Here is a 22,793-nt window from a genome sequence, read left to right as displayed (position 1 = left end):
AGATTTTATTTATTTTTAATTTACACCCATGAGATTGTAGCATGTTTTGAGTAGTTATCCTAATTTGTTTGTTTGGTAGGATGGTGGTGGGAAGTCGAGGATATGTTACATCCTTCTACGTGCTAACCCTAACTTGGAGGCAAGAATATAGAGTCAAGTATTTGTACAAAACTATTACCCAAGGACTGCATTGTGTTTGCATACAACTCTCATCGATACGGTGGAAAGAGGAATTATTTTTATTGTTCGAATCTTAGTATCCTAAGTCGTAATTCGTAAAGAAATGACTTGTAATATTAGCACACCCTTTTAAAACATAATTATTTTAACAGAATATTTTTTTATAAAGCTAATAATATTCTTACTAAAGTTAGACATGATTGATAATGTTGGATTTAAATTTTAGTATATTAAAAAAAGTTAAAAGAGAAATAGTATATATATTACTATAATTAAGGATGTTAAGAACAACACTATAAATGTGACAATATTTTAGAGACACAATTATAATATTAAAATTTATTTTAGGAGAAGATATTTTTAATGTAATAAATGGTTATGTCCCTCGTGTGAAGGAATGATCAAATCAAAAAAGAATTTCGATTTAGATGATGTCATTCAAAAATTCAAAGTAAAAAAGATTATATTATAAAAGGATAGTATAGGTATTACAATATATAAGGATCCTAAAAATAATATTATAAATGTAAACAGATTTAAAATTTGTTTTAGGAGAAGATATTTTTAATATTATAAGTATTTGTATCCTTCAATGTTATTTATCAGCCTTCATGGTGTTTTCAATGATTAAATCAAAAGAAAATTTTGATTTAGATATTATTGTTCGAGAATCCAAAGTAAAAAGATTATATTATAAAAGATTCGAACGATCAAGTAGTAAAAAAAATCATGAAGTTAATAGAAGGCATAAGAATTATATATAAGAATTATAAATTTATGTTCCGTGAATATAGATTGATGATAAAGATAATTGTTATGAAAAATGAAACAAGAGAAGCATAGTAGATTAAATTGCTAAGACTAGATAGTGAAATTTTAAGAAACTAATGTAAGGATGTTTTAAGTGTATGAGTTCGGCTAACTAATTACTAGAAATTAGAATATCAAGAAATGATTTGATTGGCTAATCTATTTAACAAACTTTTGACTAAATTTCTAATGAGTGTTGGACGATTTTTTTAATATTAATTTATAAGAATAAGGATAATTTCTAAAAACTATTTAAATTACTGTATAATTAATACTGTGAGTCGTAATATAGAACTTGTAATATAGAACTTTGGGTGTGAAGAAGGTAATCATTCAAACTATTTATTTATAAAAATAATCTATAGACTATTTACTTAGATTTAAAAATTAATTTTATTTTATGTCGTGGTGATCAATACTCTTAGAGCATATTGTTGTCGATGTTCGAGTCAATCCGATGTGGTCCAAACCTAAAGGTACAAGAGTATTCTTAGTGGCTCCCAAGTAGATCTGGAGTGGCTCCGAGGTGCTGTCGAGGAGGGGGGCTAAGCTTCCGAGGCATCGTCTGCACTAAGATTGATGTTGGAAGAAGTTTCCCGATATAATCCCTCTGATATTCAATTTAGTCTGAAGTCCTTTCTCGGGTATGAGTTTTTCTTAAAAGGAGAGTCACTCGGCATAGCACTAGGGGTTAACTCTTGTACATTATATGTAGAAGAGACAGCTTGCAACTACCTTAGCATCCTTCTTTGGTATTTTGTCTGTTAGGATCGTAAAGGCACTAAGAAGCGGGGAGGGGGTGAATTAGTATTTTCAAAATAAAGTTTCGATTTAAAACATTTTGATAGAAAAATACGTATTAGAAATATATTTAACTTAAAATATGAGTAAAGATAGTAAACAACTAAATCAGTTAGTAATAGTAAAGAAAAGTATAAAAAAATATAAACCAAATTTATAATGGTTCGGTCGTCCCGACCTACGTCCACGCTCGATTCCTCTTCTCTCAAGGTAATTGACTTTCACTACCAATCTTCTTTTTAATGGGTGAAGATCAACTACTCTTGTTACAACTTTTTTTTCTTTTCAAGAGAGAATATTTACATCTCTCTTTTACAAAAGAAATCATGCACCTCCTAATATAACCTCTAAACTTAATGAGGAAGAGACTCAATAGAGTTTATACACTTCAATTCATAAGTTTTTATGCTTATACCAAGCAAGCATGAGTGAGATATTTATAGACCCCAAATAGCTTCAAAAATAGAGCCAAAAATTTAAATCCATGAGTTTTCGAGATACTAGCAGTATTACTGTCGGCGTCGAGTGATACTACCATCGAATAGAGCTTGGGAATCTAGGCTCTAGTGGTACCATTACCAGCTTGGGTGGTACTACCATGCTACTGGGTAGTACTACCGTCGAGGTTCTTGAAAAAGCATAAACAGTACTTTCCAGTTGTCAAGCGATACCACCACTTGAGCCTAGCGGTGCCATCACCCAGCCTAACCCTAGGTCACTGAATTGGCCTTCCAAGGCCCAATTCGACCTTGGTTCAAGTCTAATGGGCTCTTAATTAAGTTGGCATAGTTCAGACGTTGGTTTTGAATAACTTCGATCAAGATATAATAACTTTAATTATAATCATGAAGCCTTGAGCATGTTGTCTGACATGTTATCTATTCATTCGGCACTTCATCCGAACATTCAGTGCATCATCATTTCCTTCGGCGTATTGCCCGATCTATTGGTATATTGATCTTCTACAACATTCAATCTTCTTGGTGCAATACCTAATCCTTCTGGCCTAATGCTCAAACTTATGACACGAAATCCATCCTCCAGCACATCGACTCATCCTTCAACCCAACATCCAATCTTTGATACGATGCTCTCCGACTCACAATTTGATTTTCCTACTTCAACGATTTGCCTTTCGATAATTCAAGTCCATGATCAAAGTTTCTCCTACGTCACTTATATTAAATGTTTATTAGTCTATAAACTCATCAATTGATTTCATCATGAAAATCCGGGATTCAACATTGTCCACATGGGCGACAAGGGGGAGACAGACCCGAACCACCTCCCTTTAACTATTGTCCATGGGAGTGGACATGTGGTAAGTGACTGAGATATTTTTTTTACATTCCAGCCTCCATTTGGAAACAAGTGTTGTATGGTGCTTAATCTTCAATATGTTCCCTACTATTTGTCCCCTCCTCCCCAAGACATGCTCCGGGGCACATGTTAGAGGGTTCAGAACACGATGTTCAATTCATTTAATAGGTTTATCATCAAGATATATCTACTAAGATGAAGTATAATCAAATGTGCTCGATGTGTATAAGTTAGAAAACTTGACACACACTAATATAAATCTACTATGGTGAAAGTGTAGTGTTATGGACAAAGTTATAAATAGAGTATTCAATATAATGTGTATGTATGTCTGTCTTTTAATTTTATTCGTGCGTTGCACAGCATAAGCATATAGAGGGCTAACAGTAGGCTTGACAATCATATTTTAGTTGGCTTTTGTGGTCATTTTAGGCTTGTAAATGAATGTTATGTTACGTGGGCACTTGTAAGGATATCGATCTATAGTGGACTATCTTGGACCCTTTGTTGTACAACCGTTTAGAGCTTGTGAAGTCTATATTTATAATTTGCATTGCCTATAAAATGCTTGTTAAAATGGTTGCTTATAAATCATGAGTAAAATGTTTTTTCCAACCCGTTTTCTCTTTTGCATGTACTTAAAGGACCATAGAAGGTTTCGAGGAGATTAGCCCTTTACGAACAGACACACAAGGGGGTCGTGTGATTTAGGCAAAACCAGCTAAGTCCGTGATAGTGATATCAGAGCCAGACAAGCACATATAGAAATAATTGGCATGCAAACTTAAAGGACCTAATGGAGCTGTGTTGAGGGTAGCCAATACACGCAACCATTTGGGGGAAATAGGCATTGAGATATAAGGAAATGAGTCGCTCAGGGGAGCGAACATCCAATCTTGGCATTTAGAGGAATGGTCAACCTTTCACGCCAAAGAAACCATGAGGACAAGGAAGCTGAGAAGAATGCATTGGGCACAAAAGTTGGGATGGCTGAGTTCGAGTTATGACTCAACGTTGACAACCAAACTTGATGGTGCTCAAGGTAAGCGGGGGTGCTTGGTAAAGGGTTAGATAGTATAAAGTGGGATGGATTACTCAACGACCAAAGCTCACAGAAGTAAGGAAAATTATTAACTCAAAGAATTCGGTACTCATATAAGGGCTTATATGCGGATGATGAAATATCTATGGTCATCCTAAGACACCATGAAAAATTAAAACTTTCTCTTCGGTATGGGAAGGATATGTTTATAGGATGTTGAATGGTGCAATAAGTTCAGTATATTGCTAAGCCTTAAGGGATATAGTGAGGGTTGTATTGGCTCCATAGTCACAATGAAGTAGCCCACGGATGATGATTTTCAAAACTTCTAAAGAGAAGGATGCGAGTAGCTTATAAATCCGGAGTAAAATGCTTCCTCGAGATATTAATTATTTTAATCGATAAAGATCTTATTATATTATGAAAGGATGCCGTGATCAGATATTACTTTTCGCCCCTTTGCCGGAGATGTAATTTTTGTATGAAATATGCTTCAAGATCGTATATTCTTTCATTCATTCTTTCCGGAAGATAACGAGCAAATGTACAAACTAATATAAATAGGCGGACGGGGTGAGTATTAAATATTCCTAAATTAAGATTCGAGTTGGCTATTAATACACACGACTAAAGGTTACATCTCCTAGTCCGAGACGGCGTAGTCAATACCCGCGCCGAAGAAGCAGAAACGTGAGCCCGAGTGAGCGCTTCTCTTGACCTCTCCACGTCCCAACTCCTCTATTTCCGGAACACCTCTCCCACCCTCGCGGCAAAACCAGAACCAGTGAGAGAGAGAGAGAGAGAGAGAGAGAGAGAGAGGCGACGGTTCCCGGACGCCAACGATCACCGTGAAGTTTCCCGGGGTTTTCTCCACCCCTCGCTCGCCACCTGCAATCCCTACTCCCGGCCACCCCCCTTGGTGCAACCGGCCATGGTGATGATCGCCGCCGGCGCCATTCCCTCGAGCGCAACCACCAACAACCCCATCGTCTCCGGCCCGACGAGGCGGCGGCTGCCGGAATTCACTGATCCGGAGAGGACCGTCGCGGACGACGAGGAAGACGAGGACGCCGACGCCCACGATCACGATCACGCGCCGGCTGCAGGACCCATAGGCGCACTGAAGCGTACCGTCTCGCGGAGGCTGCTGCTTAGGCATGGCAAGGGCGGCGGGGGGAGATGGGGGAGTATTAACGTCTGGATGAGGCTGCTGCCGCTGGTTCTCCTCCTGGTCCTGGCTGCCACCGTGCTCTTAGGCACTGCACGCGTCGGTGTTTCCCATGAGAGGAAGGACGTGGTGGTGCAGATCGGCAACGTTCGTGACGAGTGGTCGAGTTGGACGCTGGAGAACACGACCAGGATAAAGAGAAGGCCAAATCCTCCGGTATTCGGATTCTGCTTTCGTATCAGCCTACGCATATACATATGCTTGCATTTATGTTCTCTGCAATCAACGGAGTTGATGGCATTGGGTTAGTAATGATCATGGAATGCCAAGGGCCTCGGTCGTGCCATCACCATCACCATCACCATCACCATCGTTGCATCATTGATTTTAAGATACTCTCTCTTGTATAAATATTTATTTTATTAACATCTTAATCCACTTATAATTCAATTCTTGTGTATGATTTGTTCCTCAGCCCTTTCGAAATTACTCATAAATAAACTTTCTAGCATTGACTCTGAAGCTGTTCTTCTTTGTTCTGTGTACAGATTCCTGAGATATGGATGAATCCAAACAACAATGGTTACGAACAATGCATATCTCGTCCAAAGGGTGACTGCAGTAAGTTTCGCAATGCCGAGTATTTTTCTATTGTAATTTTGGAATTACGATTCTTCCTCGGTCAACTTTATCCATAACATTCGATGAAATGCTCGTTATAGAGACGTGTAATGCGACAGCTGGTTATCTAATAGTCCATGCTAATGGAGGACTCAATCAGATGAGAATGGGAGTACGTGTTCTTCTTCTTTCTTCTTCTTCTTCTTCTTCTTCTAAATTCGAGCTAAATTCTATGAGATTAATACTAAAAAAAGAAGAAAAAAATTCGAGTTGCAGATAAGTGACATGGTTGCCATAGCAAAACTAATGAACGCAACGCTCGTGGTGCCCCTCTTAGACCACAAATCATTCTGGACAGATCCAAGGTACTCGAATGGTTTTAGGAGCCTCTTTGTTGGCATCACAGTCTCAGACGATTCTTTCCTGCTGAGCTCTGCAGTGAATTCAAAGACATATTTGATGTGAAGCATTTCAAGGAAGCTCTCAAAGGTGACATCGTGGTGGTCGACTCCCTCCCACGACAGTACGCCAAGATCAAGCCGCTTCAGAGAGCTCCCATCTCGTGGTCTAAGGTCAAGTTTGCTTTACCCGGTAGGGGAATTCTTCTTCTTCTTCTTCCTTGCTTCCACTGAAGGACACTTGCTCGTGTTGCAGGTTTCCTACTTCAGAAGCTTTGGTAATATTTTGAGCAGGCGCAAGGTGATAGAGTTCACGCACACCGACTCGCGCCTCGCGAACAATGGCCTCCCGCCTTCCATTCAGAGACTCCGCTGCCGTGCCACCTACCAAGCACTTCGATACACACGAGACATCGAACGGATAGGACGGAGACTTGTTGACAGGTTGAGGAATGGCAGCAATCACTACATCGCACTCCATCTAAGGCAAGCTCTAAACAGCGTTTACGTCGACGTCGACGTCGACTTCGTCTTCGTCTTCGTTCGGACACACAACTTAGAATGACGATGTTGCAGATACGAGAAGGACATGCTGTCGTTTACCGGCTGCAGCCACAACCTGTCTGCGGCGGAGGCGGAAGAGCTGAGAGTGATGAGGTACAGCGTGAGGCACTGGAAGGAGAAGGACATCAACAGCAGGGAGAAGCGAGTCCAAGGAGGGTGTCCGATGACACCGCGCGAAGCCGCCATGTTCCTCAAGGCAATGGGCTACCCTTTCGCCACCAGCATCTACATCGTGGCCGGAGAAATCTACGGCGCCAACAGCATGGGCGCGTTGAAAGCAGAGTACCCCAACATCCACACCCACCGCAGCTTGGCATCCGCCGAGGAATTGGCGCCGCTGCAGATGTACCAGAACAGACTTGCCGCCCTCGACCACATCGTCGCCCTCAGGAGCGACGTGTTCGTGTACACCTACGACGGCAACATGGCCAAAGCAGTGCAGGGGCATCGAAGGTTGGCGGGGTTTCGGAAGACCATCAACCCGGACAGGTACGCGATGCCGTTCTGCTCCATGATTTCGCCACCGAGCAGCTGTCTTCAACCAGCAAATGTCTTCTCAGGCAGAGGCTAGTGAAGCTGATGGATCAGCTGGATTCGGGTGGAATAAGCTGGGGGGAGTTCCAGCAGCAGGTGAAGAGGGATCACGCCGACAGGCTCGGGGGGCCGTACGAGAGGAAGGTCCATCGAACACGACGACACGAGGAGTGCTTTTATGCCAACCCTCTTCCCGGTTGTTTGTGCACGAAGGAATACAAAAGCAGGTAGGACGGAGGAGGAGGAGGAGGAAGGGAAGGCAGTTCTGAGAAGCTCACGGACTGTAAAGATGATGAAGCTCTCGAGTTGCCAGCAGATGAGTCCTGCAATCCAACAACGATCAGGTGTATAAAATACCCTCTACCAAATTTTGCTCACAGACTGTAGTTGTAATCTGCTGCAAGTAGGCTGAATTAAATCCTGATGATCCTAGAGAATTAGAGAAGGAGCAAACAAATCACAATGCTTTTGTTTTTTCTTTTGTGAGGAATGATTTCTTTCTGCGTAATCTAATTAATTCGATTGCAACCAATTGGCTCTGTAATTGCAGTCTGATGGATTGAAAAGGACTGCCTTTATCACTGTAGACATTATAAACACAGTTTCTGCATGTTATCAATATTTAGCAACATGATTCTAATTGACTGAATAATAGAGAAAAGACGGCAATCAAATAAAATCCAGCAGGATCACAAGTGGATACTAAGCAAAATATTTAGCTACAAGCTCTCATGCTGTTCCATGATGAAACTAAGCAAAGCCTCAATTGAGATGAAAAGGTGCCAGTAATAAAACATGAATACTAATTAATGGCATGCAGGTCTGATTAAAACATGAGGCACTTCAAAATCCCAGACAGACTGTAATTGATATAACATATTATCCAAAGGGTAGCAAAGCAACAATTGAACAGACTGTAATTGATATAACATATTATCCAAAGGGTAGCAAAGCAACAATTGAACTGCAGAATGTATAATCTTGAGCCTCCCCAGACTCTGCATTCGCGAGAGCCTCGTGCACCGAGTTGTCACGAACGGTCGTCGCGCACCCGCAACAACTCCGTTCAACGAACCGTTCGTCGCTCACACCCGCATGTACAGCTGCTTGACAGCATGTTTTCTCATGGTTTTGGGTCATTTTGCTGTAAATATGTAAGTTCGAACCAGCTGCAGCGTTGCAAAAGCGATCGCTCACCGAACCGAGCAAAACAGCCCAAAACGGCTCCGTTTTCGCGTGCCGCGGGAGGTGAGCGGAGTGCTGCCTCCGCTCATCAAAATGTCAGCCATCTCAGCACCCAGGAACCCCCCGGGTGGCACATGGCTGGATGGGGCTTCGGTTATATACCGGGCGTTGAACACTCTTTCGCAAGTTCGCACGTGACCTTTACGGGAACTTGGTGTTGCGCCTGGGACCAGGTGAGCGGCTGTTTGTGGGCTTGCAACTGTTTGTTCATCCTTGAAAGCCTTGTTTTCCTCCCTCTCCCTCTTTTCTCTTGTGCACACAAGGTGTTCGACGATTTGCTTGTAAAGCTTCCCTTTTCGCGAGACTTCGGGACTTGTCCGTTGCTCGTTCTTTCGATCTAACTTTCTTTCTCTTTTACAGGTCCTTCGGGACCTGCGAGAGGTTACAAAGTGGCGGATCCTTGCGGAGCAAGATCGCAAGGGCGAAGCGCGACTTAGGCAACGCAAGCTAAGTTCGCGTCTTTGCCGCACGGGTGACCCGCGACTTTGGCAACGCACGCTAGCTTCGAGTCTTTGGCCGTAAGGGTGCCTCACGCCTTAGGCAATTCCAGCTAAGGTCGTGACATTGTGGTATCAGAGCGGGCAAGCTCTTCGATCGAACAGCGAACGAACTTCGCAACTTCGCCATGGCAAAGCATCGTGGCGAATCAAGCAAGACGGGGCAAGCCGGAACCTTGCCCCAAGCAGCCGCAGGTGGGCTGTATGTGCACACTCGCTCTCATGCTGTTGGAGCCGCTCACGAGGATCGCGGCAGCGAACAGGATGAGCGAGAAGTTGGCAACTCTCCGCAAGCGGAGGAAGCGCAATCTGGTGCGCTAACGGGGAAAAAGAGTCATAAGGAGAGACTCACGACAGCGGAAACCCGCCTGGATGTTCTGGAAGCGAGCATGGAGGAACTCTACCATGGCCAACAAAGGCTTGTTGGGGTAGAGAGCTCGCAAGAGGAAGCAGAGTCCAGGATCGACAAGGTCGAGGCCCTAGTCGACCAACTGTCTGATGACACCAAGGACTCCGTGCTACACTTACAGGATGTTGTGGCGGAACTCACGGCAAAGGTGGCTATGCTCACAAGAACGCTAAATGCGGGAGGAGGCAACACCCGCGTTGCACCGCCACAAAACTTGAGGGCACCTGAGCCCCATGGATACGGAGGGGCTAGAGATGCCAAAGAGCTCGAGAACTTTTTGTTCGACATGGAGCAATACTTCCGAGCTACGAGGCCCGATTCTGAAGATACCAAAGTTTCTATAGCAACAATGTATCTGAACGGAGATGCGAAACTTTGGTGGCGAACTCGTTGGGAGGAGATCCAACAAGGTCGGTGTCGAGTCGACACATGGGAAGACTTGAAGCGGGAGTTGAGAACTCAGTTCCTACCGGAGAACACAGAGTTTGTCGCAAGAAGGAAGTTGAGACAACTCCGCCAAAGTACCACCATCTGAGACTACGTGAAGCAATTTTCTGCACTAATGCTGGACATACAGGACATGTCCGAGAAGGACAAGTTGTTCAGCTTCCTTGATGGTTTGAAACCATGGGCCCAACAAGAGCTGAATCGAAGGAATGTTACCGATGTGGTCGGGGCAATTGCAGCTGCAGAAAGGCTCACCGACTTTGTTTCCTCTGAAGACCCGGTGAGAAGGAAACAATCTTCAAGCAATCGCCCTCCAAAACATTCTCGAGGGAAGGAGCTCGGGGGCGAACAAAAGAAGAAGAGCTCCCACAAAGGGCCGAACCCTAAAGGCAAGGCCTCAAAACCTGGAGGATGCTTCTTGTGCGGAGGACCGCACATGGTAAGGGAGTGCCCACAGAAACAGGCACTCAATGCTTTGACGGCTTCCATCCACCCTCCCCGATCGGACAAGGGCAAAGCTGTTGCTCTTAGCTCGAGCAGTTCAGAATCCAGCAGCGATGACGAAGAGTCGCAAGGACCCCGAATGGGAGCAATGCGTTTGTTGAACGCTATGAGGGGTCAAGTGGGGGAGAACAACAAGACAAAGCAACAGAAAGCAGGAAGTGGTGAGTTGATGTACGTAGACATCAAGCTGAATGGCCAAATGACCTGTGCAATGGTGGACACGGGCGCTACCCACAACTTCATAGCCGATCGTGAAGCACAACGACTTGGGTTGATCTTGGAGAAGAGCCCAAGCCGAATGAAAGCGGTGAACTCGGAGGCCAGGCGAATCTCCGGGTTGGCGAAGGGTGTTCCTATCAAAATCGGGACTTGGAGCGGAAACACCAACATGATGGCCGTGCCACTGGACGACTTCCAAGTGATTCTTGGAATGGAATTTATGCACGCGGCGAAGTTGGTGCCGATGCCGTTCTTGAACTCCTTATGTATGATGGGTGGCAATGACCCCTGCGTGGTTCCCGTCTCTCGGAGAGGAACCAAGGAGCCCCAACATATTTCGGCGTTACAATTGAAGAAAGGGGTGCGAAAGGGCGAACTGACATTCGTGGCTGCTATGAAGCTAGAGCCACTCAACGAAGAGGCCATTCAAGAACCTGCTGTGGTGGCGAACGTCCTGAAGGAGTTCAAAGACGTTATGCCACCCGAGTTGCCGAAGACTCTTCCACCACGCAGAGGCATGGATCACAGTATCGAGCTGGAGCCAGGAGTGAAGCCTCCAGCGAGACCACCCTACCGCATGCCCCCGCCAGAGTTGGCAGAACTCAGAAAGCAGTTAGGTGAACTGCTAAGCGGTGGTCTCATCCGCAGCTCAAAAGCACCTTTCGGAGCTCCAGTTCTCTTCCAGAAGAAACAAGATGGGAGCCTCCGATTATGCGTCGACTACCGAGCCCTCAACAAAGTAACAGTGAAGAACAAGTATCCCATCCCGCTCATTGCGGACTTGTTCGATCAATTGGGCAAGGCGAAGTATTTCTCAAAACTCGACCTTCGGTCGGGATATTGGCAGGTGCGCATTGCTGAAGGCAACGAAGCAAAGACTACTTGTGTGACCAGATACGGAGCGTTTGAGTTCTTGGTGATGTCTTTTGGCTTAACCAACGCTCCGGCCACATTCTGTACTCTCATGAACCAGCTATTCAAGGAGTATTTGGATAAGTTCGTGGTCGTCTACTTGGACGATATCGTCGTCTACAGCCAAACGCTCGAGGAGCATGTCAAGCACCTTCGGACGATTTTCAAGGTTCTCAGGGAGAACACGTTGTTCGTAAAAAGGGAGAAATGCTACTTTGCTCAAACTGAGATCCTATTCTTGGGGCATCGAATCGGTGATGGCTCCATTCGGATGGACAAGTCGAAGGTGCAAGCAGTTGCGGAATGGCGAACTCCAAAGAAGGTGCCAGAGTTGAGATCCTTCCTTGGTTTCGTCAACTACTATCGACGCTTCATTGCCGGGTATTCGAAGCGGGCAACCCCACTGACGGAGTTGCTGAAGAAGGAGTAGCCTTGGAAGTGGTCGGACAAATGTGAGATATCATTCCAAGACCTGAAAGCTGCTGTCCTAGAAGAACCAGTGCTCAAATTGCCAAACTATGGAGAGCCCTTTGAAGTCCACACAGATGCTTCGGACTTCGCTATTGGATGAGTACTCATGCAGGAAGGTCATCCGGTGGCCTACGAGAGCCGCAAACTCAACGAGACCGAGAGGCGGTATCCAGTGCATGAGAAGGAGATGACAGCAGTGATTCACTGTCTACGAGTTTGGCGACACTACCTTCTCGGGTCGCGATTTGTGCTGAGGACAGACAACATCGCCCTGAGTTATTTCCAAACTCAGAAGAAGCTCTCCCCAAAGCAAGCATGGTGGCAGGACTTCCTGGCTGAATTTGATATGGCAATGGAATACAAGCCCGGGAAGGCGAATGTCGTGGCCGATGCGCTGAGTCGGAAAGTGGAATGCGTGAATGCTGCACAACTAGAGGGCAGAGGCCAAGCAAGTCACTTACACTCCAACTTCCTTTCCCGAATCAGAGATGGACTGTATAGTGATCCCCAGGCAATTATCCTGATGCAGCTCATCAAAGAAGGCAAGGCACGACGATTTTGGGTCCAGGAGGGACTTGTTTACACAAAAGGGAATAGGGTTTATGTTCCCCGAGTGGACAATTTGAGGCGTGAACTCTTAAAAGAGTGTCACGATTCCCTTTGGGCTGGACACCCCGGCATTCACAGAACGTTGGCTCTCGTGGAGAGGGCCTTCTACTGGCCAAAGATGGGGATTGATGTGGAGGAGTATGTTCGAACATGCCTTACTTGCCAACAAGACAAGGCGGAGCAGCGGAAGCCGGTGGGACTTTTGGAGCCGTTGCCCGTACCAGAAAGGCCATGGGAGAGCATTTCCTTAGACTTCATATCAAGTTTGCCACCTGTAGGGGGACTTGGATCGATACTCGTGGTGGTCGATCGGTTTTCAAAGTATGCAACTTTCATTGCTGCCCCCCTACATTGTTCAGCTGAAGAGGCGGCTAGACTGATGATGAAGGGTGTAGTGAAGTATTGGGGAGTCCCACACAATATCATTAGTGATCGGGATGCTCGGTTCCTGGGACGATTCTGGACCGAGCTATTCAAATTGTTGGGGTCAAAGTTATACTTCTCTACAAGCCTCCACCCCCAGACGGATGGTCAGACTGAAAGAATAAATTCGCTCTTGGAGCAGTATCTCCGGCACTACGTGAGTGCCAATCAACGAGATTGGGTGAAGTTGTTGGACATCGCCCAATTCTCCTACAACTTGCAGCGGAGCTCTGCATCCAACAAGAGCCCCTTCGAAATTATCACAGGACAACAACCGTCGACTCCGCACACTATGGCAATTGGGTATACTGGGAGTAGTCCATTAGCCTATCATTTCGCAAAGGAGTGACATCGAAATGCCGATATTGCGCGAGCTTACTTGGAGAAGGCGGCAAAACGGATGAAGAAGTGGGCAGACTTGGGAAGGCGACCACAAGAGTTCAAAGTTGGCGATTTGGTGTTGGTAAAGCTCCAACCAGCATCACTCCAATTCTTCAGGAACAGAGTTCACAAAGGATTGGTGCGTAAGTATGAAAGGCCCTTCCCAATTATCAGCAGAGTAGGCAATGTTTCTTACAAGTTGCAGCTGCCGGCGTGGTTCAAAATTCACAACGTTCTTCACGCCAGCAACCTGAAGGCCTACCATTCGGATCCGCAAGACGCTTCTCGAAGTGTTCCAACTCGGCTTCCTCCCATCACAGCCTCCTACGAGAAGCGAGTGGAAACCATTCTGGCGGATCGTAAGATAAAGCTACCCAGCGGAGCGGAACAGACAGAGTACTTGGTGAAGTGGCGAAAGCTTCCCCGAACTGAAGCCAGTTGGGAGCCTGAAGACGCCCTGCGACATGAAGAAGAAGTCATCAACAATTACCAACAAGCGTCGACGAGGGCGTCGACAGTTTAAGTGGGGGAGAATGTCACGAACGGTCGTCGCGCACCCGCAACAACTCCGTTCAACGAACCGTTCGTTGCTCACACCCGCATGTACAGTTGCTTGACAGCATGTTTTCTCATGGTTTTGGGTCATTTTGCTGTAAATATGTAAGTTCGAACCAGCTGCAGCGTTGCAAAAGCGATCGCTCACCGAACCGAGCAAAACAGCCCAAAACGGCTCCGTTTTCGCGTGCCGCGGGAGGTGAGCGGAGTGTTGCCTCCGCTCACCAAAATGTCAGCCATCTCAGCACCCAGGAACCCCCGGGTGGCACATGGCTGGATGGGGCTTCGGTTATATACCGGGCGTTGAACACTCTTTCGCAAGTTCGCACGTGACCTTTACGGGAACTTGGTGTTGCGCCTGGGACCAGGCGAGCGGCTGTTTGTGGGCTTGCAGCTGTTCGTTCATCCTTGAAAGCCTTGTTTTCCTCCCTCTCCCTCTTTTCTCTTGTGCACACAAGGTGTTCGACGATTTGCTTGTAAAGCTTCCCTTTTCGTGAGACTTCGGGACTTGTCCGTTGCTCGTTCTTTCGATCTAACTTTCTTTCTCTTTTACAAGTCCTTCGGGACCTGCGAGAGGTTACAAAGTGGCGGATCCTTGCGGAGCAAGATCGCAAGGGCGAAGCGCGACTTAGGCAACGCAAGCTAAGTTCGCGTCTTTGCCGCACGGGTGACCCGCAACTTTGGCAACGCACGCTAGCTTCGAGTCTTTGGCCGCAAGGGTGCCTCACGCCTTAGGCAATTCCAGCTAAGGTCGTGACAGAGTGTACCCTTTTTTAATATATAATCTCGAGCATACGGTCTATAACGTTAAACACACTAACTATACAAGATGCACGACTAACCATACAGCATTCTGCAACTATTAAGTACAGACCACAGGAAGGAACCAGAGAACCAATAGTGGATCGACTCGAAACATCAACCCTCAACATTCATGATCAGCAGCATTACTGTTTAGGCCATAGCAATTCAGATGGCGCTCATATTATGGCTGCAATCGATGCTTCTAAAACGTTGTTAGCATATGAAATCAAAAATGAAGAATACGTCATCGTATAACCATAAAAGGATTGTCTCAACTATATTAGTACAGAGAGTAACTCCTGTAAAACACATTAACCAAGACAAAATCTGAATCAGAGTTGGAAAAAGATTGTATTTCGAGATTACATTGAAAGACATACAAATACCTGACTGTATCGAACGACAACATTGTTAGGCCATTAACATATGGATTCTTTTGATTAAACTCACAAGACATGTCAGACATGTATCCGCTAATCTATGAGTCAGTTGTTTCTCAAACTCTCTAGTTATCCTATTTCAATACTCAATGCGACATGCTAAGATAAAAACTGGATCTTTTATCAGTCTAAGGCTTCTTATGAACATAAATGTCAACATTTCACATTCTCACAACATTACAATTCAAGTGTTATATTTTTTTTCTCAATAAATTAATCTTCTCACACATACCCTGCATTTCCATTTAATCTCCCTTCCGAATTAGTCATTTGGATGCCCATCACGTTCTTGTATCTGTGCCCATGTAGATTAGTGTGGTCATAAACATTTAAAATTATTGTCCACGGATGAAGTACCAGGAGAAAACAAGCAGAAAGCATCTCTACTGACGATTCGGGAACAATTAATATAAGACGAGTAACCTAATGAATGTAAGAGTCAGAGACAACAAGATGTAAAAGTCTCAAAGAATGATCTAGTAAAGCAGACAAAAGGAAAAATCACTTCAGTTGTTCATTATAGAAATCTATTGACAAGTTGTCATATATTTGTTGATTAGGTCTACTGTAACCTTCTCACAAGAACTTAAATGAACTAAGAGAAAACTCCGAAGCATCTCCTCTGATAAAAGAAATATAAATTATCATAGGTAATTAATGGAACATAAGTGAAAAGTCGATTTTTCTTCATGCCTAAACCAGAAAGGATGCTTCTAATCCATCGCATACCAAAAAGTCAAAGAGGTCTTTATCAAAGAGTACTGTGAACATTGCTTACCATCAGAGGCAAAGCACCATTGATTGGTAATACAATCATCAATTTCTCATGCTTAGATGCAACTAATTTTATACTAAGATTAATGAACACATCTGATACAAAGAACAACTTCTCCTCTCTAAAACACAAAGTTCTTACTTCAAAATAATAAAAGAATAAGCAAAATTGTGCCCTAGATGCAGACGCCTCCTCAGGTCTCCTCGTCCGTCAATCCTGCTACCCTACTCTTACCAAAATTAACATACCAATTCCAACAAGCAACTCTCCTAAGCGGTGTGATCTAATATACTTAAAACAACATAAAGGCGAACGGTACTGTGCTAATCACAAGCTTCAAACAGGATACTATCCAGTTGGACTCATCCCGATCATCTAAATAGCAATAAAAAAACATTGTGAGCAGAAAGCAGGAGAATCAAGAAGAAAGTAATGGCAAAATCGAATCAGAGATAGACCATTATTCATCATCATCATCATGATCAGGTGCGCGGCGATCATAGAAGGAATTAATTAGACGGGCCACAAATCGAGAAAGGGAGGTAATGATTGATGGGATGGTCGATCGTTTACCAACAACGAGAAGAGAAGCGGAGGATCGTGATGTGATCCGATGGGGGATCAGAAGACCTAGAGGAGGGGTCTCTTGCCGAGGCGCTTGATCTCGCGGTCCATCCGCCCGGCGAGCATGAGGGCGAACATCTTGAGGTCGCAGAGGAAGGACCAGAGCGGGCGGTCGAAGGCGGCGGGCGGGTTGCCCTCGACGAAGAAGTGGCTGTACCAGGCGGGGCCGTAGCCGAGAAGCGGGGCGAGGAGAAGGAAGCCCCAGCTGCCGCGGAGGGCGGCGAGGAGGAGACAGAGGAGGGCGGCAAGGGTGCCGCCAAAGTGCCACCGCCGCGTGGACGGCTTCGAGTGCTGGCTCACGTAGAAGGCCCAGTATTCCTCCAGGCTCCGGCAATTCATGCTCGCTCGCTCGTACTCGGGTGTCGGGAGCGACCAACAAATCAAAAACAAAGAACCACCCTCATCTCTCTACCAGACGTCATCGGGCCTTGGAGCTGAGCATTGTCTTTAATTCGGTGACGTGGTAATTATTATTAATTTCGTTTTAATTCTCACCGATAAATGTAGAATTATTTTGTAAAATAATCATAAATTGTGAATTTAATATTCATCTATCTAAAGTCATTTCAAGTCACATCTACATTTCTATCGTTGTACATCCTACATGTGATTAATAAAAGTAGACACAACACAAAAAAAATGGATCGGCTATCTGACGAACACACACGAATGAAGACCTAAATGAGCAATGATAGAATTAGGATGATTTCGAATTTAAACTCTTGTTTATGATGTTCTTCAGATAACGATAATTTAAATCTTTAATAAGTTGAACATTTTTTTTGGACTTCATAATTTGGCTTCTTATTGAAAAGTGTAAAAATATAAAAAATGACGTCGTCAATAGGGTCCATTAACTACTTGTGTCATGTATCTTAGTATAATTTTCACCTTGTTAATATGTAATCTAATCGAATTTGGAGATTGTTGATTCATCTACAATTAGTATTATATGGTCGATTTTAAATGCATTTAATGACATTTAAATGAGAAAGATAAATGACTAGCTATGCTCTTAATTCATACACATCTTCTAGCATTTTCACCTGTCTTGGATTTTACATGTAATAACTATGACAAGGTTAGAGTGAAAAAAACAAAAAGAGGAAATAAGTTAACAAAATATTCATGTTTTTAACTGCTCTAATTCTCGGTACATGTGTCATTGAGTATCAAAAATCATGTTTGGCTTCCTATTCACATTATTCAAATCATAATCAGTTGCACATCTTCACAAAACCCACTGATTCTGGACCATCATAACTTGATCTTTTCTTTCTTTCTACACAAAATTTATCTGCGGAATTTGCTGTTTGGACTGGTAGTGTATAAAGAATTTTGCTCACCTCGCGAGGAATGTCCCAAGTAGACAACTTCATTTTACAACCATATTTGTTGGTTCTACTTACATTTACCTACTGTTATTGTGCTTATGAAGATGACTACAACAGTTCCAACACTAGAGGAAGAATTAAAGAATTAGAAGAAAACTTGCTCTGCGGTTGCATGTAGGTTGTAGAAAACTGCAATGACAAAGTAGATGGCTGCAGTGAGTGTGAGGAAGGCCTGGAATGATCCCATCCACTGCACGAACAAGCCTGCCCCTACAGTGCTGATTATAGCTGCCAGTGTGCCAACAGAATTTGTGATCCCTGATCAACAACAACCACACAGAGGTAATTAGATTGTATAAATAGAAAAAAAAAATCCCTGTTATTTGTTCACTTCATCGATTTAAGAACTGCCATGTTGTTCAACAGCATAGGCAATTTTACTTTAAACCAATATGTTTATGTCACTCAAAAAATCAATAGATGGTGCTGGACTTAATGACATTACCGAGAAGAAATCCTGCGTGTTTTGGAGCAATGTCCTGTGTAAACACACAACAGAAAAGCTCAAATGAGCTGCCAGTACATGATAGACCAAATAAATTCACAGATTTAAGCTTCTACAGAAGTAGATGGAGATCAATCACCATACTGAGTTGAGAATTTGTAATTGAAACAGAGTTTCAAGAATACCTGTATGTTTAGAAAATAACCAGCTTGGCTGAAAGCGCTAAAGCTCAGAGCCATGGTCATGAGAACTGCAGCTGATGTTGGTGTTTGGGCATATCTCAACAACAACAATGACACCGCTGGCCCAATAAAACCGATTGTCTGCAACATGGCAACAGAAAAAGCAATACTTGAATCAGTTCGTCACAATATTTATTGCCATTATGATCATATTTATCTTTGTTCCTCGTAGATGTTGAAATTACAATAAAAAAAAATTTACTGTTTCATTAAGTAGAGTGTCTGTTTCAGAGTACAATTTCAGCTAGAATGGAAGTAAAACCTGCATGAGCTTTCGAACATGTATTATACTGGAACCAGATTTGATCATGAGGTCTGAAGAAGCTCCTGCAAGGTAACCAGATAAGGCCATCACTCCAAAGGGAACAGCGCTGAACCATGCCGCTTGTTTCAGATTCACATTGTAAACCTAAGAATTGGAAAAAGGCAAGAGCGGAAATAATCAGTAAGGAAGCAGAGAAAGACTATAACAGAATAAAGAAGGGATTCTGGTACATACAGTCTTAAAATACACCGGCATCCATGATAGAAGCACAAAGTAGCCCTGCAAGGCGCACAGAGATCATGTTAGAAGCAGCTTGCTTCTCTACGTTTTGAAGCTAGCTCCATGCATGAGGACTTGATTGAAGTCAGATTTAGACTATTGTATAGAGGGTCAAAATGACAAGACTCAGCAGTAGGGGATCCTTAACATCAAAAGTGAGTCAGACTGTGTGGACAAGTGAGTCAGACTGCTAGGGATGGGGCGCAGAAAATCTAGATCCACTTGGACGCTGAGGTTACAGTCTACATTTTGAAGGAGTCTATCCCTCCGTGAATTAATACCAATCTAGTGCGAGACATTGTTTCTGATGAACTCGTTTACTAATATAATAATCTCCCATGAGTTTAGAGAGGCTAATCAAAGTGTTAATTAGCTTACAAATCATGCGAGGTCAAACGGATATCTTTTTGTTTGGAGAGGAGACTAGCCATTGGCCTTCTCCCATTGCGCCGATCTCCAGGGCACAAGTGTCTGTATACTCGTTATCTCAGTTAATATAACTTAATATAGTTTTTTTCTTTTTGGGAAGAAAAAGAAAAGCTTACCCAATTGTTGGCGACGTTGGCAAGGACGACAGCCAAAGCGGGTAGCTTTGAGAACAAGTGGCGTAGGGGCGGAAGTTGGCTACTCTCCGTCTTCGAATCGATCTTCCCAGCTCGAATCAACTGCAGCTCAGAGTGGCTGATGTCAGGGCTATCGCGAGGATCGTTTGGAATTCTCCCAGTCCACGCTGATAGCCAGACAAAACCAAGGGATGCGAAGAAGGCGAAAGTGCCATTGATCCCAACGCTTGACAATATAATCGGCGACACAAGAAGGCTCATCACGTTTCCAAGATGAAAACCAGCCATGGCAATGCCGACGGCGCTGGCTCGCTCGTTGCACGGGAACCATCTGTAGCAAAAACAAAAGCATGTCAATCAGTACAATGCCAAGGAGTTGGCTTCCGTCAGCGTAAACAGAGAGGTGGTTCACCGGAACAAGTGTGTGCTCATGGATGGAATGGCGACGCCTTCTGCGAGGCCGAAAAGAGCGCGAATCGCCAAGAGCATGGCGGTGGAGTGTCTGGCGGCCCACGGAGTGAGGAAGGTGGCGATGGACCAAAACACAACGCCCCACGCCATCACTCGCTTGCTCCCGTATCTGTCCGCAAGTGCTCCTCCGGCGATGTTAGAGATCGGATAACCCCACAAGAACGACGACTGCCAAAGACATCAGAAAAGTCAGAAGAGCTCCTTGAAATATCGGGAGCAATTGAGGGTCAAACTCAAAGACGATGCAAGCGTAAGTGGCCTTTAATAAACGTATGATTTCCTCGTGTTTCGCCCCCGGCAAAGCCCACACGAATCTCCCCAGAAAACTGTTCAGGCGGCGTCATCTCTCACATGAATGCAGCCACAGAGGGCTTCGTGGGGTCAATAGCTATGCTTCAAGGTCTTTGACTTACTGTGTTTGATCTCACCATAACATTACATTATGGATGAGCCACATCAGCCAATAGCGACTCGGTCGTGACTTAAGTTGTAACCCAAAATGCATGGCAGGTGAGAACGCTTTTGATACGAAACATTGTGATCATCGAAACCGAAAAGGATTGGCGTAGCCATTTCTATTTCGCTTTTAATTCAGAAACAGACGAACGAATTATGTAAGTGAATGGCGGATGAAATGAAAGAAAGAAAGAGAGGAGAGGGAGGTGGAGGAGGAGGCGGAGGACCGAGGAAACGAACCTGCACGATTCCCATGAAGGAGCTGCTCCATCCGTACTGGGAGGCGAGGGGGACCACCGCGACCGACATCACCACCCGATCCGCGTTGCAGAGGCACATGACCAGCGCCACCAGCGCCAACACCTTCGCCCTCTCCGGGATCACCACCGCCGCCAGGCCCTGCTGCTGCTCAATCTCCAACCCACTCCCGATCCCGTCGGCGCTGCACATGATCGCCCCAACACCACCTCTCCTCCTCCTCCTCCTGCTCCTCCATCCATCTATCCCCGACGATGCCTCCTTGGAAGTGCTACCGACAAGCATCTCCGCTGGCGCATGACTCCTTCCTGCCAAATCCAAGCCCCCGGAGACGATCCGCGCCCAGGAGCCACGACGGCCATCCGAGAACCCGATGGAAGACGATATCGACGCCGGTGAGGACCTCGAAGAAGACGGGGAATGCGAACGACATAAGGATTTCGATGGAGTAAGGGAAGCCACCGCCATGGCGCAGAGGGCAGGAGGAGAGGGCGGGGAGCGACCGCGGAACCGATGGGTTGAACTCGGAACAGAAAAGAAGCCGCCGCTTAATAGTGGGGGGGGTGGCAGGAGAACGGGACGGTCCGATGATGAAGAGGCGGGTCAAATTGACGGTGAGGATTAGCCCCCCACACCGGTCGCCTCGGCCGCACCTACCCACCCCACCTACCTAACAAATCGCATTCAAGAACAACGGACGCGTACCGCAGCGCCAACAAACAGCGCAGTCGTAGAGCCAGCGTGTCGAGTGACAGTTGGCAGGACAGAACGCGTCCACCTCGTTTCATCATCCGCAACAATTAATGCTGAGCCGTACCAACCAACGGCGGAAGAACAAAGCTGGTTTTCGTATGGAATGATATGATCATCATCCAAGTTAAGGAGTCGATGAACGAGTGCGTTAGAAGGATAGTATCGTCGGAGTAGGTGAGAAGATCGATTGGGGGATCGCATAATGGTGTTTCCCGAACGTGAGATGTGTGCTCAGCGTGCGCACTGGACTTACTTGGAGGCCGCAGTACCATCTGTTTTGTAGGGACGAGAAGTCTATCCCTTTTCTATTCGATGAGTATTCCAGAGGACATAAATATAAAAGATTTAATCTAGAATTAACTAAAATGAAATCCAATTTTAGCATAAGGGAATAGAGAAAGGGAAAAAAAAATTTTTAGATAACCACATTATCATCAGAAATAATTTTAATAATTGGGCGATGCCATCCATGACTCAAGTGATAGAACTCTTAAGATTATTATTTTTTATTCTATTCAAGTTAGAAAAACTCAAAATACATCGTCATAGAAACAAATAAGTATTCATATGTCTTTTATTTGAGTTGTTATTGGGTTAACTATCAATTTAAATATAAAAATTGAACAACTTAGTATGAAAATTATATTATATATATATATATATATATATATATATATATATATATATATATATATATATATAACAATACGAAGGATTCAAAGTTAAATATATGCTATTAACCTTAGGAGTTCAAAATTTGATGTACAAGTCGAAAAAGAGTTTGTACAGTATTAAAGTTCATCAAGATAGCGATATAAAATATTTGATTTTTTTATAATAAATCATGGGTGTGATAACTACTTCTATTCATAGTCCATATGAGATTTTTTTAATGATAATTTTATTATTTTCTT

The 22,793-nt window shown here is 44.4% G+C and overlaps 4 protein-coding genes across 5 annotated transcripts; 2 read left to right on the top strand and 2 right to left on the bottom strand.

The window, feature by feature from the left end:
* The first annotated feature begins 4,861 nt into the window (after positions 1 to 4,861).
* On the top strand, positions 4,862 to 6,905 carry LOC135627608 (O-fucosyltransferase 28-like). The gene is made up of 4 exons (XM_065133733.1): positions 4,862 to 5,537; positions 5,870 to 5,961; positions 6,382 to 6,514; positions 6,597 to 6,905. The coding sequence occupies exons 1-4, from the start codon at positions 5,085 to 5,087 to the stop codon at positions 6,903 to 6,905; spliced, it is 987 nt and encodes a 328-aa protein (XP_064989805.1). The 5' UTR covers positions 4,862 to 5,084.
* On the bottom strand, positions 6,761 to 17,224 carry LOC135626889 (uncharacterized). Of its 2 annotated transcripts, none has more exons than XM_065132693.1 (2): positions 16,703 to 17,224; positions 6,761 to 7,761 (listed from the first exon to the last, which is right to left on the bottom strand). In XM_065132693.1, the coding sequence occupies exon 1, from the start codon at positions 17,090 to 17,092 to the stop codon at positions 16,760 to 16,762; it is 333 nt and encodes a 110-aa protein (XP_064988765.1). In that variant the 5' UTR covers positions 17,093 to 17,224; the 3' UTR covers positions 6,761 to 7,761; positions 16,703 to 16,759. The 2 variants fall into 2 exon arrangements, with proteins under 2 accessions (XP_064988765.1, XP_064988764.1); XM_065132692.1 differs by lacking the exon at positions 6,761 to 7,761 and adding an exon at positions 15,846 to 16,504.
* Positions 6,930 to 7,475, top strand: LOC135627607 (O-fucosyltransferase 19-like). Its single transcript, XM_065133732.1, has one exon. The coding sequence runs from the start codon at positions 6,930 to 6,932 to the stop codon at positions 7,473 to 7,475; it is 546 nt and encodes a 181-aa protein (XP_064989804.1).
* Positions 17,225 to 18,110: 886 nt separating the features above from the next.
* LOC135626888 (probable anion transporter 2, chloroplastic) lies at positions 18,111 to 21,666 on the bottom strand. The gene is made up of 8 exons (XM_065132691.1): positions 21,109 to 21,666; positions 20,354 to 20,580; positions 19,924 to 20,272; positions 19,334 to 19,378; positions 19,097 to 19,243; positions 18,778 to 18,915; positions 18,593 to 18,626; positions 18,111 to 18,405 (listed from the first exon to the last, which is right to left on the bottom strand). Exons 1-8 carry the CDS (start codon positions 21,592 to 21,594, stop codon positions 18,233 to 18,235), a joined length of 1,599 nt encoding a protein of 532 aa, XP_064988763.1. The 5' UTR covers positions 21,595 to 21,666; the 3' UTR covers positions 18,111 to 18,232.
* Positions 21,667 to 22,793: the final 1,127 nt, after the last annotated feature.

The sequence above is a fragment of the Musa acuminata genome, chromosome BXJ2-11 (assembly GCF_036884655.1).
Source record: "Musa acuminata AAA Group cultivar baxijiao chromosome BXJ2-11, Cavendish_Baxijiao_AAA, whole genome shotgun sequence".
NCBI classification, from domain to species: domain Eukaryota; kingdom Viridiplantae; phylum Streptophyta; class Magnoliopsida; order Zingiberales; family Musaceae; genus Musa; species Musa acuminata.
The sequence above is the reverse complement of the archived record's forward strand: the minus strand, read 5'-3'. Positions and strand labels throughout refer to the sequence as shown.